Consider the following 18,383-nt stretch of genomic DNA (forward strand, 5'->3'; position numbering starts at 1 on the left):
CCAGCCAGTTCATGCTGAACATAATCCCAAGCTAAACTGGGCTCACCTGCCTGCTCCTGGCCCATATCCCTCCAAACTTTTCCATTCATGTACTTGTCCAAATGTCCTTTAAATATTGTAATTATATTCACATCCAAAACTTCCTCAGGAAGTTCATTCTACATGCATACCCCTCATGTATATTTTGAATCTCTCTCCACTCACCTTGAAAATCCCAACCTAGGGAAAAGACAACTCCCATTAACTCTGTCTATACCCTTCATTATTTTGTAACCTTCTATGTTTGCCTCTCAACCCCCTAAGTTCCAGTGAAAAAGGTCCCAGTCTTGTTTTATAACTCAAATCTTCCATACCTAGCAACACGCTGGTAAATCTCTTCTGAACCCTCTGTAGCTTAATAATATCTTTCCTATAACTGGGTGACCAGACCTGGACACAATATTCTAGAAGAGGCCTCATCAATGTTCTGTATAACCTTAACATAACTTTCCAAAGAAGCTTTGTAGCTTGAAATGATTTTTAATTGAAAACTAACACAGCACACATTTGCCTAAATCTCAAAGTGGATTTCACGTACCATCAACTTGGCATTTTTATCTCATTTCATGAATCCTCCCTGACGTCTTTGAACAATGTTATGATTGGACCCAGCTGGATTTGTTGACTACAGGATCCTTGATTGGTGTTGTTAATCTAGGCCAGTCAGGAAGCCTTGGCTTATATAAACAGAAGGTTAAAATCTCCTCACTTCAGGGACTGACTCCGAGCTGGCTGGCTTCAGCCACTGTACCAAGGACAAGTAAATTAAGGGTGACTTGCCTCTGTGCAGATTCTTCAAACAAGATTAACAATTATTTCCAAATCAAAGTTTCTTTTATGAGATGGAGCTTGGATTCCCAATACAGCGCTTAAAATTTTATCACATGTCCTTCTCTCTCTAACTGCCCTAACCATATGCTCCTGGTACATCACCCTCATTGTTATCTGATTGGTCAGTTAAACAGCCTTGTTTATTTCCAATATTTTCACGAAGAGAACTGTCAAATAAAATTTTAAAAATCATTCTTTTTAAATCGCCTGATGATTTTTCTCTTGTATTGCTTGCAGCCATTCTAAGAAGATTAATCTTAAATATATGAATAAACTAGAACCTCCTGGAAGATGATTCTGGATCAGATGTGTGCCATAAATCTGAGATTTATATGTTTGAGTTAGCCAAAGGTATTAAACAATACCAGGCAAAGGGAAGAATATGGAATGCTGTCAGAACTGGACTCAACAGACTAAATAGAGCAATATAGTCCTACAGTATTGAGATAACCTCAATGACTTACTCCTGACTCTGGGTTCCTCCAGAAGAATTGGAAACACATGTTGGAACTACACATTACGTCCTCCTACTCAAATTAACAAACTTTTTAAAAATCATATCATATACTACTGAAGTTTCATTCAACAATCAAAATATAACAATCAAAAAATCAAAATATAAGTCCCAATTGCTCTTGAAGATCAGCAAAATGTAATGCTTCCAAAAATCTAAAGAAGATATACTACTTAATTCCTGGGGATCCTCCAGCCCCATGTGGACCTCTCCTTGGATCTACCTGGCTGATACATATCCTGTTATGGCACTGATCTCCCCATTTCACAGGATGTGAACATTGATGACTAGGCCAGCATTTATTTCACATCTTTAATTACCCTTGAAAAGATGATGGTGAATCATCTTCTTCAGCTGTACAGTTCCTGGAGATGCTCTTAGGAAAGAGATTCCAGGATATCAGGCACTGATGACTGAACAGCGACTTTAATTGCAGGTCAGGATGGTGTTTAGCTCAGAGGGGAACTTACAGATAGTTGTGCTCCCATGCTTCTGCTTCCCTTATCTTTCTAGATGGCAGATTTGGAATGTACTGTCGAAGGGACCTTTGTAAGTTGCTGCTGTGTATCTTCGAGATGACACACGGTATGTTGGTGGTGAGAGGTGTGACTGTTTAAGGTTGTCGATATGGTGTCGATCAAGCAGATTGTTTTGTACTGTATAGCGTCAAACTTCTTGAACGTTGTTGGAGCTGCACCTACCCAGGCAAATTTGTACTCCAACAAATTCCTAACTTGTGCTTTGCAGATGGTGGACCAGCTCTGGGGAGTCAGGAGGTGAGTTACTTGCACAGTATTACTACCCCCTTGACACACCTGCCCTTGTATTTCTTTGGCTGGTTCAGTTTGGTTTCTGGTCAACAGTAACCCTCAGGATGCTGACAGTGGGATGTCCATGTCCCATGAAGTGTGGAGATCAGTGCCACAACAGGATGTGTATCAGCCCAGTAAACCCAAAGAAAGGTTTATTTTCAGCAATTGTAGCACCATCAGACATCAAGGGAAAATGATTAAATTCTTTTTGTTGAAGATTGGTCTTTGCCTGGCATTTATGTAAATTACTTGCTACTAATCAACGTAAGCCTGGATATTTTCCAGTTCTTGTTGCTTTTGAACATGGGCTGTATTTGAGGAGTTGCAAATGGTGCTGAACATTGTGCAATCATCAGTGATGTTGCATTTCTGATGTTACGATGGAGGGAAGGTAATTAATGGAGTAGCTGAAGATGGTTGGGCTTAGGACACTACCGTGAGGAATGCCTGTGGTTTATGTTCTGGGAATGAGGTGATGAACTTCCAACAAACATAATTATCTTTGTGCCAGGGGTAACTTCAACCAGTGGGGAGGTCTCCTTCTGATTTCTCTTGGCTTCTGTTTTGCGTGAGCTCCTTCATGCGTTACACAGTTTTAATCTCTCCGCCATTCATATAATCAAATCCCTTTGATTTGAAAGAAAATATGGAGACTCACATTGCAGTGGCCGTTTGTCCTGACGTGTTCCATAGATTTCCATCCCATCACTGTCGACACACCAGCACTGTCGGGGGGCAGTGCTGCACTGCATAATCTCATAGTCCCCTGTTTCTGTGCATTGTGGGATATAGGAGGTACTGCTGCTATTCACATAACCACTTACCAGAACCTGCTGGCGATGGAGCTGGCAAAAGGATAAGCCTGCAGAGAAATCAAGAATGGGTAATATAGTAATTGAAGAGAAAATTGATACTGGAAGAAGTGAAAACTATGAAAGGTAAGAGTCACAATCATCACAATTGAGTTACAGACCAGAATTTAATTAATGGGTTCAAAGAATTTAGAACATAATAAAAGTGGTTAACTGGGATAGACTGTACATGGGAATCGAGTAGAATGTTTCAGGTGGTTTATCTATAGAGTAATGGCTAGCTGGGGTGTGACCTATAGGCTAGAATCTAATTGAAAGGCCTAGATAGTTTCAGAGAGTGGCTTACAGACTGAAATCTAATGGAGAGGTTTAGGCAATTTTAACATGGGAAAACAATTACCTGGGAATGAGATATAATCTAGTGGGGTCATTAATCGTTTATCATTGCTATTTGTCTCCATTTTAACTCCCTCAAAATGGCTGATGTCAGGGAGCTGGTCAGCCTCATAATTCTTGGGTCCTGTCCACCTCCATTCCTGAAGGCAGTGAGGCCTGAACTTTCAGCACCAAGTTTGCATAATCACCTGATTGTAGAGGTCTACAACAGTGTGGCAGTACAGAAATTGTCTTCACCTTGCTCAGCTTTATTTGCAGGGCTGTCCTCCCCACAGAACATTCTGTTCAAGAATATGAAAAAAGTCAACAAAGCTGATCCCTGTCAAGTTGTATAGAGGAATATAGAGCACAGTTTCAAAAGTGAGATGTTTAGAAATTAAGAATAAGTTAAAACACTATTGATTACGGTAAAGGGAAAACTAATTACTACTATTCTCTTGATTATTCTAGGTGCTTTCATGTACTCACAGGCAGTTGGTGATGTAGTTTGATTGCTACCTAACACTGCATCCCCCTTGTTATTGACACACCAGCAGAATTGTCCATCTTTCGTGCACTGCACATTCCTGCATCAAGAACATGTTATTAAACAATGACATGTATTCAACATTACAATTGTCATGGAATAATGGACACAATAACTTCAGGGCAGAGTTTCACTATAGGGTGGCACGGTGGCTCAGTGGTTAGCACTGCTGCCTCACAACTCCAGGGTCCCAGGTTCGATTCCAGCCTTGGGCAACTGTTTGCACATTCTCCCCATGTCTGCGCGGGTTTCCTCCGGGTGCTCCGGTTTCCTCCCATAGTCCAAAGATGTGCAGGTTAGGTGAATTGGCCATACTAAATTGCCCATAGTGTTAGGTGCATTAGTCAGAGGGGAATGGGTCTGGGTGGGTTACCCTTCGGAGGGTCAGTGTAGGCTGGTTGGGCCGAAGGACCTGTTTCCACATTGTGGGGAATCTAATCTGAACCTAGTCTAACTGCAGCACAGATAACTGAATCTGGAGTAGAGGTGTTCAGGTCCAGTTTGAGGATGCTTATTTCAAAGCTGGGAATTTTGAAGTCTCTCAAATCCAGACAGCAGGCATCTTTGATCGAGATGAGTAAGGCTTCACTTCAGAGGCAGAGGCCCACAGCTCACATTAGATTCATACTCCCTCATGTACCAGGATTCAATGGGGATCAAAGCAAGGATTTGATAGGACAAATAGAGGGAAATAAACTACTTCCTTTGATGTGGAAATTCAGAATACAGGGCATAACTGTTAAATTAGCTCATCCATTCGATGGGGATATTCGGCAGTGCTACTTCAACTAATAGATAGTGAAAATCTTGAACTTCTTCCCAGATAAAACTATTACAGCCAGTTCCTTTGAAAGTTCTAAGACTGAGATTAAGTAATGGTTTGCACCAAGAGGATTACAGAATCAAATTTGGTAGCTGAAGTTAAGATGCTTTCTCTTTATATTACCGGCAAAGTAGTTATATATGGCAGTCAAGGTTAAAAGTCTATCCAACAGCTTTATTTGGCTGAGCATGGATGGTTGTGTTGCTAATAGGAAATGATCTCTCAAGACAATACTTCAATGCATTTAATGGTCTAACTTATAGATGGCCACAGAGATCATTTGAGCTATTCCTCATGTTCCACTTGGGAAGGTAAATGTCTTCACTTCCTCTGCATTGTCCTCAAACAGTGAAGATTGTCTTGATCTTTGATGGGCATGTTGAAGCCTTGGATCTCACCACTTGGCTCAGTTACCTGGTTGTGGTTGCTGATGTTTTCAGTCAACAGAGAGGTGTATCGTTCTCGGTATTCTGTGGGATGTGGTGTGCTTTCTAATGGGGTCAGTAGATTTTCCAGATGTGGATATCTACCAGGTTTGAGCAGCAGGAGGCATCAACCACCTTTATGTAGTCTTCCTGCTGAAAGAAGTTTGTGAACTTCAAACCTTGCAAACTAATTCTATCAAGGGTGAATGAATCCCAGGCTTTCAGTCCAAGCAGTGAAAAGCCACTAGAAAATGGTTTGGGTACTGATCAGACTGATTTGTGGGAACTGGTCAGATTGGACTTGTACAGTATTTTGTGGGCAGATTTTATCTGAGCATTTTTTTGAAACTTTCTTGAGGAGATGGCAGTGTTGAAGCTGTACCAGAACAGCTGGGCCAGAAGTCTGCCTGGTTCTGCAGCACTGGCATTCAGCAGTGTAGCTGGGACATTATTGAGGCCTATAGCTTATACTGTCTGCAGAGCAATCAGCCATCTCTTGGTATCATATAGAATTAGTTAGATCATCCAAAGTCCATTCAGGTGGTGACATTATGAGGGAGCAGAGATAGTGTACTTATTTTGCCCTCTCTATGACCCTGGGGAAGGGAATGCTCAAGGATCCTCTTCTCCCATTAATTTTTTACATTATTCACCACCATTCACAATTAGACATGGCAGGACCCTAGGTGCTTAATCTAATCCATTGATTGTAGAATTGTGTAGTCCTGTCTACAACATGCTGCTTCTGTTGCTTAATATGCTTATTAAAAATCTTTATTTTCACATATTCCCACATCACTAGATATTTATTAACATTTTCTGTGTATTTCTTCTACCGTACCTTTTTTTCTGCGTTCACTAAAAGCAAACTCTTCTCACAGCCAAAATTGACTTTAATGGCTCTCACTTGCTCCTTTGCCATCATTTTGATCCTCATACAAAAGTTAACCACTGATGTTTCTTTCCCCAGTTAAGATATTTTCTAATCAAGATGTTTGAAAATATTATGCCAACCTGTGGATGAACCTATGCCTCCTGCCTCAGAGGTAAGGACACTGCCACTACACCACATGTGCCCTCTCTACTCAGCCAATCATCAGTTCTGATAATGGACAGGGATTCAACACAATTAACCCGAGCATGCAAATTCCATTTCCAATGTCTCTTTCCACACAAGCTCATATGTTGGAAATAAACCAGATAAAATCCATGGGTTATCTTACCTGTACTTGCCCTCTGGAGTACACTGGGGAATGTAATTGTCAATTGTCTGGGAGGCTGCTCTGTTCAGTTCACAGGAGGTCAGATGCTGAGATTCACGTTTGTACTCTAAATTGCAATACATTTAAGAATCAACTCAAAAATAAAGGAGGAGTCCCCTGACAGGACATTGCAGATACATACTGATTTATATTGAACTAATCCTGGCAATAAATTGCCAATGGCATGCATTATGCAGAATAAATGCTGACATATGATATCTATCTATATATGCTTTTAAATTATTTAGTCTTGGGATGAGACCTTCACTGGCAAGGTCATGATTAATTGCCAAACTTTAGTTGGTCTTAGAAGATTTATCTCTGACTTTTGTTGTGAACATATATTTATATTTATGAATTATGTGAAAATCTGGAAGTGCTTGGACACTTTCTGAATTGAAAAGTGTTTTACACCATGTGGTTTCTGAGACAGGAAATCAAAAATTTAACCTGTGCCATTTAAAGAAAATCAAGTTACTTTCGAGAAAAGACAAGCAAAGGTTTTAGGGGAGCTAAGAGATTGGATTTATGACCCTTAATTGTTGGGAGATCTGGCTTTGAAAATACTGTCTCAGGGTGGGAGTGGGGAATGTGGTGACTCCATGCTGATAGTTGTTTTGCAACCCTTTCTGGACTTCGTTTATTTATTTTCATAAGTAGTCATATGGAAGAAAGCTCCCAGGAGGTGACAGTCTCTCTCCTCTCCTTATCTTAGCAGAAAGTTCTGGGAACCTGACAGTTTCCAAATATCAATATTTCTTCTAAACTTTGAAAAGCTGAACTAGGCCAATTTCTAAAGTCACCAATTGAGTTTGATTTCAATTGGAATTGAAGATCTTCCATCAGTTTGCAGCTGTCAACAATTTGATTTTGTTAAGAAGGAACCTGGCAGGCTGACAGAAGTCACCAAATATTATCACTTATTTTCAGACTCTTGTCCAAAGACGTGTTTTATTGTTTTGTCTTTTCCAAAGAAAAAAGTCCTGTTTGCAGAGATAGTCATATTTTGTAGTGTGTGAGTGTGACAGTGTTTGTGAATAAGAGGATAAGGTTCCAGTTACAGTAATGTCCCCTATATCCTGCACAGGCAGGGAATTGGGTGATAGTTGAGGTGGAGAGAGGTTGGAGGGGAGGGGAGGGGTTTCAATTTAGCTAAACCTGCCAGCTTATAGAAATACTAATTGCTGCTGAGAACTCAACTCCTCACTACCACAAGATAAATGTGCATTTTATAAAGAAGGGGCCAGGACAACTCATAAATACCATGATAGTGATTTATCCAAAAAGTAAGCCTTGAATTATCTTTAATAAAATGTCTGATCTAATATTCCTTTCTAATAGCTATTACAAGTAAATAATGCAGTCATAGAATCCTACAGTGTGGAAGCAGGCCATTTGGCCTATTGAGTCCACACTGACCCTCTGAAGAGCATCCCACCCAGACCCAAAATTTCCCATGGCCAATCCACCTATGGGTATACTATGGGCAACTTAGCATGGCCAATCAACATAATCTGCACATCTTTGGAATGTGGGAGGAAACTGGAGCACATAGAGGAAACCCACACAGACAACACACAAACTTCACATAGACAGTGATCTGAGGGTGAATTGAACCCAGGTCACTGATGCTGTGAGATAGCAGTGTGAACCACTGAGCTATAATGCCACATACTTGCATTGGGATAATGGGGATTTCATTTTAGGCATTGTTTAGGTATTAACCAATGTTTGTCATCTGTTTTAATTAAAACTTTTTGTTATATAATGAACAGATTATTGTATGTTCGTGAAAGAAGTCTGGTGAAAGTCTGTTTTTGTCCAAATTGTATACAAAAGAGAACAAATTGTCCACTTTGGTGATAAAATCAACAAATTTATATGAGCAGTGAGACTGGTAAAGTAACAGGTCTTACTTATCAGTTTACCTCTCCCATCACAGATGAAGCACTTTGTTTTGAATGACTGATAGATTTCTGTTATATACTAAGTCACATTAGAGAATAATGAAGAGTCAATCCTTTTGATAAAGCACTTAGACTCCTAGTTTGACCAGCTGAAGGAACGGTGATTAGTTTCCTCTTCAAAAGGGCATTCGTGAATCAGCTGAGTTTTCTTTTTAGCAAATATCCAATTTCATAGTCACTTTTATTAATAACTAAATTGGTTTTGAAATTACACACTATGATGTCAGTTTTTGAGTCTCCATTCTCTTAATTGCTGGTTTAGTATCGTGATGCTACCAGGCTCGTTTCTAAAGTTCTTCTATAATGTGATAGTTGCGTTCTTGTGCAACTTGTGTTATAGAAAAATATTGGCGATGTAATCATGTTACAGCCAACACATATTTTAAAAGTTCGCACTTTAGAAATAGTGTCCTCAGTTCATCAATTGAGTTATAGCGAATTTGCGTTAATGAAATGCATGTTTTAGCAGAATGACCTGCATAGAAATGTATTCACAGACATACCTCTTTGCAACCTTATTGTTTACATTGGTTTTTAATGACTTTCTCGATATTTCAGCATGAAAGCACAGAAACATAGAAAATAGGAGCAGGATTAGACCATTTGGCCCTTCAAGCCTGCTCCACCATTCAATATGATTATGGCTGATCATCCCACTCAGTACCTTGTTCCTACTTTCTCCCCATACCCTTTGACCCTTTTAGTCCTGAGAACTATATCTAACTCGTTCTTGAAAACATTAAATATTTTAGCCTCAACTGCTTTCTGTGGCAAAGAATTCCACAAGCTCCATACTTGCTGAGTGAAGATATTCTTCTCATCTCAGTCCTAAATGCCCTACCATGTGTCCTTAGACTGGGTTTGATTCTGATCTCCCCAGTCATCAGGAACATCTTTCCTGTGTTTATCCTGTCAATTCCTGTTAGAATTTCATAGGTTTCTATGATTGCCGCCCTGCTCTGCAACCTCCCCCCCCAACCCAATCATCTAAACTACAGTGAATATTGAACTAAACAATCAGTCTGTCTTCATACGTCCCTCCTGCTACGCCAGGAATCAGTCTAGTAAACCTTTGCTGTACTGCTCCATAGCCATAGGATCCTCCCTCAGATAAGGAGACCAAAACTACACACAGTAATCTAGGTGTGGTCTAACCAAGGTCCTATATATTCCTGCTCCTGTGCTCGATTCATCTTGCAATAATGGCTAACATATCCTTTGTGTATTTCCTGCGTTTATTCTGTTGGGATTCTTTAGGCCAGTCAACAACAGCAGGAAGATACATTTATAAAGAGTGTTCTAGTGTAGGCAAGAATGATTCAGAGCAATTAGGGAAAAAGTAAAGGGACTTGACAGACATTATCATGAGGGATCTTCATGGTGAATTGCAGGAATAATTGAATTGTCAGTTTTTAAAACGTGGAGTATGGGTTGGCCAGAGAGAACTAGGTATTGTGTTTGAGAGGGAAAAAGCCAGAGTGGGTAGAATGAAAAGAATCAGTGTTACAAGAGCAGAAGAAGCTGGAACTGAAGGGAAGTCCTGAGTTTCAGAAGGGGAAGTGACTAAGGAGGAGAGGTTTGCTTAAATAAAAGGTCTAATGTATATAGTATGTAATATATCACATAGCCACAGGACATCCCAAAGTATTTTAAAGTCAATGAAGGACTTGTGAAGTGAAATGACTGCTCTAATATTGTAAATTGTGATCAGCAAATCCCACAAATAGCAAACTGATAACAAACAGATAATTATTTTTTTGCTATGAGGGGTGTATACTAGCAATGACACTGAGAGTAGCGCTCCTGTTCTCTTTCAAAATAAAGCCAGATCCATCTGAGGGCACAAATAAGACTTTGGTTTAATGTCTCATCCAAAATCCTGCAATCCAACAATGCAGCACTCACTCAACACTGCACATGGCCAGCCTAGTTTTTTGTGGTAAAGACCTGAATTAGGACATGATCGCACAAAACTTTCATCACTTAGCCCCAGGAATGCTACCAACCTCGCTGCAAAGTCCAGTTGGCAATGCCATGGAGAGAACAGAAATCAGGATATGCATTTTGAGGACGGGAGAAGGAATAGGAACTGCAGGATGGACACAGCAGCAATTAGCATGAATGTCAATGTGGGAGGCAGTCAAAAGAAAAGGTTCTTCATGTGGTTATAGGTCTTTTATGTGTGGAAATGTTCTTCACAGCTGGCTCGGATGCTACTTTAGCCAAAATGCAAATATGAGTATTGTTCATATGGTCTCTCTCTCTCACTCTCTCTCTTTCTGACCAACTTCTACCTCTGAATTTAAGGTTACAAAGACTAGCTGGTGTGCTGCAGTTCTGTTCCAGCCATGAGCAGTCAAATCTGAAAATAACTGAATCAAACCCAGTCAAAGTAGGCTTAATGACATCATACCACACATGAAACTTAAATTAACCAGTGAGCAATTAGGAAGCCTTAATCTCAGTGACTACCATAAACTTGCCACTATCTCTCCTCTGCATCAGAAAGTATTAAATGCCTTACCAGAAACCACAGCTGCTGCAATGCAGATGCTGTGGAGGGCAGATATGATGGTTCCTAATCGCCCCATTGGTTCTCCTGCTTGTCCCGTGAAGCAGGCAGATAGTCTGTCTACCCTCTCCCTTTTTATAAAGTCAATAAGTCTGTCAAGCCAAACATGGAACTGGTCTGGTGCACTCATTCTGAAACTTAAGAGTCGTCTGACGTAGGCTTAAAACTAAAGAATACTTAAGTAGATGGTGCAGAGTCTGCAACATGGTCATTAATCCAGACAAAAATCTCTCCACTTCAAAATCCTTTTAAAAAGCTATGAAATCTTAACCCCATTAATGTGCTGCATATTCAGTGCAGTCATTTACTTGTCCTAAACCTTTTGCAGCTAACAGCAGTAGTCTGATATGTTGTAGTTAGGCATAGCATTCTAACATCATATGGTGTGAGGCTAAGTAAACTCACTTCCAATATTCCCCAGTCTCACAAGGGCAACCCTACTGAGGCAGTCAATTCTGTCACAGAATAATGTACAGTACAGAAACAGACCCTTCAGTCCAACTCATCCATGCCGACCAGATATCCTAACTTAATCTAGTCCCATTTGCCAGCACTTGGCCCATATCCCTCTAAACCCTTCTTATTCATATACCCACCCAGATGCCTATTAAGTGTTGCAATTGTACCAGCCTTCACCACTTCCTCTGGCAGCTCATTATATACACGCACAACACTCTGCGTGAAAAAGTTGCCCCTTAGGTGCCTTTTATATCTTTCCCGTCTCACCCTAAACCTATGCCTTCTAGTTCTGGACTCCCCCACCCCAGGTAAGAAACTTTCTCTATTTATCTTATCCATGCTCCTCATGACTTTATAAACCTCGATAAGGTCACCCCTCAGCCTCTGATGCTCCAGGGAAAATAGCCCCAGCGCATTCAGCCTCTCCCTATGGCTCAAATCCTCCAACCCTGGCAACATACTTGTAAATCTTTTTTGAACCCTTTCAAGTTTCACAACATTTTTTCCATTAGGAAGGAGACCAGAATTGGACACAATATTCCAACAGTGGCCTAACCAATGTCCTGTACAGCTGCAACATGACCTCCCAATTCTTATACTCTATACACTGACCAACAATGGAAAGCATACCAATGCCTTCCTCTCTATCCTGTCTACCTGTGAATCTACTTTCAAGGAGCTATGAACCTGCACTCCAAGGTCTCTTTGTTCCACAATATTCCCTAGGTCCTTACCATTAAGTGTATAAGTCCTACTAAGATTTGCTTTTCCAAAATGCAGCACCAAACAATTATCTAAATTAAACTCCATCTGCCACTCCTTAGCTCATTAGCCCATTTGATCAAGATCCCGTTATAACCTTCACTGCCGATGACACCTCCAATTTTGGTGTCTTCCAGAAACTTACTAACTATTCCACCTATGTTCACATTCAAATCATTTATATAAATGATGAAATGTAGTGGACCCAGCGCCAATCCTTGTGGCAGTCCACTGGTCACAGGCCTCCAGTCTGAAAAACAACCCTCCACCATCACCCTCTGTCGTTATAACCTTCACTGCCGATGACACCTCCAATTTTGGTGTCTTCCAGAAACTTACTAACTCCAGTCTGAAAAACAACCCTCCACCACCACCCTCTGTCTTCTACCTTCAAGCCAGTTCTGTATCCAAATGGCTAGTTCTCTCTGTATTCCATGAGATCTAACCTTGCTAATCAGTCTCCCCTGGAGAAACTTGTTGAATGCCTTACTGAAGTCCATATAGATCACGTCTACTGCTCTGCCCTCATCAATCCTCTTTGTTACTTCTTCAAAAAACTCAATCAAGTTCGTAAGACATGATTTCCTACACAGAAAGCCATGCTGACTATCCCTAATCAGTTCTTGTCTTTCCAAATACATGTACATCCTGTCCCTCAGGATTCCCTCCAACAACTTACCCATCTCTGATGTCAGGCTCAGTGATTTATAGTTCCCTGACTTTTCCTTACCACCTTTCTTAAACAGTGGCACCACGTTAGCCAACATCCAGTCTTCCGGCACCTCACCTGTGACTATCGATGAAACAAATATCTCAGCGAGAGGCCCAACAAACACTTCCCTGGCTTCCCACAGAGTTCTACGGTAAACCTGATCAGGTCCTTTGGATTCATCTGCTTTTATGCATTTCAAGACATCCAGCACCTCCTCTTCTGTAATATGTATATTTTTCAAGATGTCACCATCTACTTCCCCACATTTTACATCTTCCATGTCCTTCTCCACAGTAAACACTGATGCAAATACTTGTTTAGTATCTCCCCGCATCTCCTGCGGCTCCACACAAAGGCCACCTTCCTGATCTTTGAGGGGTCCTATTCTCTCTCTCGTTACCCTTTTATTCATTGTGTATTTATAAAAATCCTTTGGATTCTCCTTAACCTTATTTGCCAAACCTATTTCATGTCCAGTAAACACTGATGAAAATACTTGTTTAGTATCTCCCCCCATCTCCTGCGGCTCCACACCTTTCTGATCTTTGAGGGGTCGTATTCTCTCCTTCGTTACCCTTTTATTCATTGTGTATTTATAAAAATCGTTTGGATTCTCCTTAACCTTATTTGCCAAACCTATTTCATGTCCCCTTTTTGCCCTCCTAATTTCCCTTTTAGGTATACTCCTTCTGCCTTAATACTCTTCTAAGGATTCACTCGTTCTCTCCTGTCTATACCTGATATAAGCTTCCTTCTTTTTCTCTAGTCATCCAGCATTCTCTACACCTACCAGCCTTCCCTTTCACCTAACAGGAATATACTGTCTCCAGACTCTCATTATTGCATTTTTGAAGGCTTCCCATTTTCCAGCCATCCCTTTACCTGCGAGCATCCGACCGCAATCAGCTTTTGAAAGTTCTTGCCTAATACCATCAAAATTAGTCATCTTCCAAATTAGAACTTCAACTTTTAGTTTCAGTCTATATTTTTCGATCACTATTTTAAAACTAATAGAATTATGGTCTCTGGCCCCAAAGTGCTCCCCCACTGACACCTCAATCACCTGCCCTGCCTTATTTCCCAAGTGTAGGTCAAGTTTTACACCTTCTCTAGTAGGAACATACACACACTGAATCAGAAAACTTTCTTGTACACACTTAACAAATTCCTATCTAAACCCTTAACACTATGGCAGTCCCAGTCTATGTTTGGAAAGTTAATATCAAAATGGTGTTGGCGATCTGAATCCCCTCTCTTATAAGAATATGGCCACAGCACAAAGGTAAATTGGAAGTAAATGAACAATTTTCCTCTGAGAGGCTGCAGGATGTGGAGAAATGCCATGACTACACTTTATGATATGGAGCAACCCGAGAAATTCTGATGAGGCGAAAGGATATATGTGAATACCATTGTCAGCCTTGGCTCATTAATTGGTCTATGTGACAAAATCTCAATCATATGGATGTGTTGGTGTCGTGTTCACTGGAACCACCTCAGATTCCCTGGGTAGATTCACTGTCACCAGCCACTCGTGTTGGTATTAATCTGAGTTATTGATGCCAAGTGGGCAAGGATGCCCACGTCAAGTCTTCAGTAGAAGAACATTGAGATCGCAATATGTCAAAGTCTGACAACTTGAAATACCAGTTACATTGACAGTATCAGCCAATCCTGCTGGGTGAATATCGAATCCCATTGGTCAATGCTTGTCAAAAGATAAACTTTCCCCCAGGTTACTCTAAATTAGCCAAACCTGGAAATAGGCAAGAGCAGATCAGCAGCATTATCAAACCATTTGTAATTGCTTGGTATGAGCTCTGGGGCAGAGTCTTACATTTCTTTTGGCTAAATCCAAGTTACATCTGCTACAAGCTTTCTCACTGTATCTTACCAAACTTGCCTCATTACTACCTACCATGCCCTTATGGGTGTTTGTTATGTCCAGTTCCAGCCCTATCTTATCATGTTCCATTCCCAGATCAGCTCGCCACTCAGCAGATATCCCAGATGTCACTTGTGGCCATACCATCTTTTCCAGACAAGAACCATCAGTCTGGATTTGCTCTGCATGCTTCCTGACATTTTGCCTAGACATGGCAGGCAGGAGGAAATCGTTATCATACAGAGCCAATTGTAACCCCTAGTTGCCCTTGAGGAGGTGTTAGTGAGCTGCCTTCTTGAACTGCTGCAGTAAATGTGACATGCACATATCAACAATACCAATACGGAGGGAATTCCAGGATTTAAACCCAATGACACTGAAGGAGTGGCATTATGTTTCCAAATCAGGAAGATGAATGGCTTGGAGGGAACTTGCAGTGATGGTGTTCCCATGTACATGTTGCCCTCATGCTTGTAGCCAATGCATTTAAGCGGTGAGTGCAGTTCAGTTTCTGGTCAATGATAACCCCCAGGATGTTGACAGTGGTGGGATGGTGTTCAGTGACGGTAACACCATTGAATATCAAGGCAATGGTTAAATGATCTCTTGTTGGAAATTGCAGGTGCTGGTGTACCCATTAACTGCTGCCCCCAACATTCTAGCTGGAAGTGATCGTGGGTTACCAAGGTGCTATGCAGGAGTCTTCGGTGAATTTCTGAAGTACATCTTGTAGATGGTACATACTGCTGCTCATAAGTGTCAGTAATAGAAGGAGTGGATGTGGATGTGGATGTGGTGCCAATCAAGTAGGCTACTTTGACCTGACAGTTTCAAGCTTCTTGAGTGTTGTTGGAGCTGCACTCATCCAGACAAGTGACGAATGTTCCATCACGGTCCTGACTTGTGCCTTGCAAATGTGGAGGCAATGACTTAGTGGTATTATTGTCGGACTGTTAATCCAAAGACAAAAGTAATGTTCTGGGGACTTATGTTCAAATCCCATCATGGCAGATGGTGGAAGTGGAATCCAATTAAATAAGAAACTGGATTTAGGAGTCGAATGATGACCATTGTCACTTGTTGGAAAACCCATCGAGGTTACTAATACCCTTTAGTGAGGGAAACGGCCATCCTTACCTGGTCTTTACATGTGACTCCAGATGTAGTAGACTCTTCACTGGCCTCTGAGCTATTGGGACAGGCAATAAATGCTGGCATAGTCAGCGATGCCCACATCCAATAAATGAATAAAAACAAAACATGGTGTATAGGCATTATAGGGGATGAATTAGCTACTGCAAGACTCCTAGCCTCCAGCCTGCACTTGTAGCCACTGTATTTACATGAAGAGTCTAGTTCAGTTTCTGGTCAACAATAAACCTCAGGATAATGGTGGGGGTAGGTTCAGTGATGGTAACACCATTGAATGTCAGGGGTGATGATTAAATTCTCTCTTGTTGGAAATGGCCATTACCCGGCATTAGTGCTGTATGAATGTTAATTGTCACTTTTCAGCATAAGCCTGGATATTGGATATTCTTACTGCATTTGTACATGGACTGCTTCAGGAGTTACCATGGTGCTGAAAATTATGCAATTGTTGGTGAACATCCCCACTTCTGACATTAAGATGGAGGGAAGTCATTGTTGAAGCAGTTGAAGGTAGTTGAGACGAGGACAGTACTCTGAGGAACTCCTGTAGAGATATCCTGGAGCTGAGAAGACTTTGTCATCAACAACCACAGGCACCTTCTTATGTGCCAACTATGATTCCAACCAGCAGAGAACTACTATTGACTCCAGTTATGATTCCTATTGACTCCAGTTTTGCTATGGCTTCTTGATGCCTCACTTGGTCAAATGCGGCCTTGGTGTCACTCTCACTTCACCTCTGGAAGAAATAAAGGAACTTGTTTTTGCCCTCAGAAGATTGTGAATTTTTAGAATTCCCTTCCCCAAAAGGGGTATCTTTAAATATTTTTAAGGCAGAAGCTGATAGATTCTTGACTCTCAAGTAGAGGGAAGATTGTCAGGGAAATGCAGGAATGTGGAGTTGAGGTTAAATCAGATCAGCCATGATCTTACTGAGTGGTGGAGTAGCCTTAAAGGGCCGAGTGGCCAACACTTTGTTCTTATTCCAATGTTCATATTCCTTCAGAAAATATGACAAAACTACTGGGAGAAAATGGAGGTATCTGTTCTGATACTGAAAAAAAAAGTCAGTGATCCTGTCTTTGCAAGATCTGAACTCTTTTAAATAAACATGTTGCATGGCATTTGATTATCCTCTCACAAAGTTAATGAAGATCAGGTGAACTTCACAGTTCCAAAGGTCAAGTGTCTGACTAGTTGTGAAATTAAAAGGAACAATGACGTATTTATGCATAGGCACTTGATCTTTCAAGTTTTATGGAGAATTTTGAGAGGATAATACTCCCACATATCGCCGGTTATAGAGAGGCTGACGAAGGAGACCAATAACATAGCAGGCACAAAGGTCCAGCTGAGGGTGGATAGGGTAAGAAGCTGAAAGCCTGTTTCAGTGTGAGGGATGTGATGTGGGCAAAAGAATCGCATTGATCAAGATAATGTTGAGCGACTACAATGCACTAGTAAATAAGATATTGGAAAATATGCAATAAAGTGAGAATGGGGGGACAACCTACCTTAACAAAAATATTTGGGAATATAAACAGCAGGGTGGTGATTATTACCCAGTTAATAATTCTACATATGAGGAGAAAGTGAGGTCTGCAGATGCTGGAGATCAGAGCTGAAAATGTGTTGCTGGAAAAGCGCAGCAGGTCAGGCAGCATCCAGGGAACAGGAGAATCCTGAAGAAGGGCTTATGCCCGAAACGTCGATTCTCCTGTTCCCTGGATGCTGCCTGACCTGCTGCGCTTTTCCAGCAACACATTTTCAGCAATAATTTTATATATGAATGGCTTACTCCTTCTTCAGGACAGATCCTAAGACACCAACAACCATCGAAAAACCACTTTCCCACTGAGGACATGGCATAGCAATCACCAGAGATTGAGATTTCACCTTCTTAGCTGAGGGACATTGAAATCTATCACCCTTATTGTTCTACTATCTAAAATCAGATAACTCAGCTCAAACGAACATCAAATGAACCTTTCACATTTTATCTTTACATCATTAATCAATATTATTTTTAACTGGGGAGGGCATCAGCTACACAGTTTGTACACCTACAACACCAGGACTAACTCTGAAATAACATTGACTGCAGTTTAATTTTTAAAAGTTCATTCATCAGGTGTGGGCATCACTGGCTGGGCGAGCATTTATTACCCATCCCTAATTCTCCTTAAGAAAGTTATGAAGGTTATGTTTTTCACACCAAAATGTATATCTTCACATGTAACCATATTGTACTGAATCTGCCTTGTTTGTCCATTCAGTCAACTTGTCTTAGTCACCTTGAAGCCTCCTTGCATCCTCCTCATAATTCATTACGTTCAGTTTTGTGTCATCAACAAATTTGGTAATGATACATTTGGTTCCTCCAATATAGCTTCTGGTCAGTGTGTTGACAGTGGGAGATTCAGTGATGGCAATG

The 18,383-nt window shown here is 40.9% G+C and overlaps 1 protein-coding gene across 1 annotated transcript in view; it reads right to left on the reverse strand.

The window, feature by feature from the left end:
* tg (thyroglobulin) overlaps positions 1–11,002 on the reverse strand; it is a 354,658-nt gene extending 343,656 nt beyond the window's left edge. Inside the window, exons 1-4 of the mRNA XM_043687541.1 lie at positions 10,932–11,002; positions 6,402–6,507; positions 3,873–3,970; positions 2,855–3,058 (exon numbers count right to left, since the gene is read on the reverse strand). Of these exons, the coding sequence (XP_043543476.1) occupies positions 2,855–3,058; positions 3,873–3,970; positions 6,402–6,507; positions 10,932–10,998 (475 nt within the window). The 5' untranslated portion in view covers positions 10,999–11,002. The remainder of the gene's footprint in view (positions 1–2,854; positions 3,059–3,872; positions 3,971–6,401; positions 6,508–10,931) is intronic.
* Positions 11,003–18,383: the final 7,381 nt, after the last annotated feature.

Source organism: Chiloscyllium plagiosum, chromosome 4 (assembly GCF_004010195.1).
Source record: "Chiloscyllium plagiosum isolate BGI_BamShark_2017 chromosome 4, ASM401019v2, whole genome shotgun sequence".
NCBI lineage: Eukaryota > Metazoa > Chordata > Chondrichthyes > Orectolobiformes > Hemiscylliidae > Chiloscyllium > Chiloscyllium plagiosum.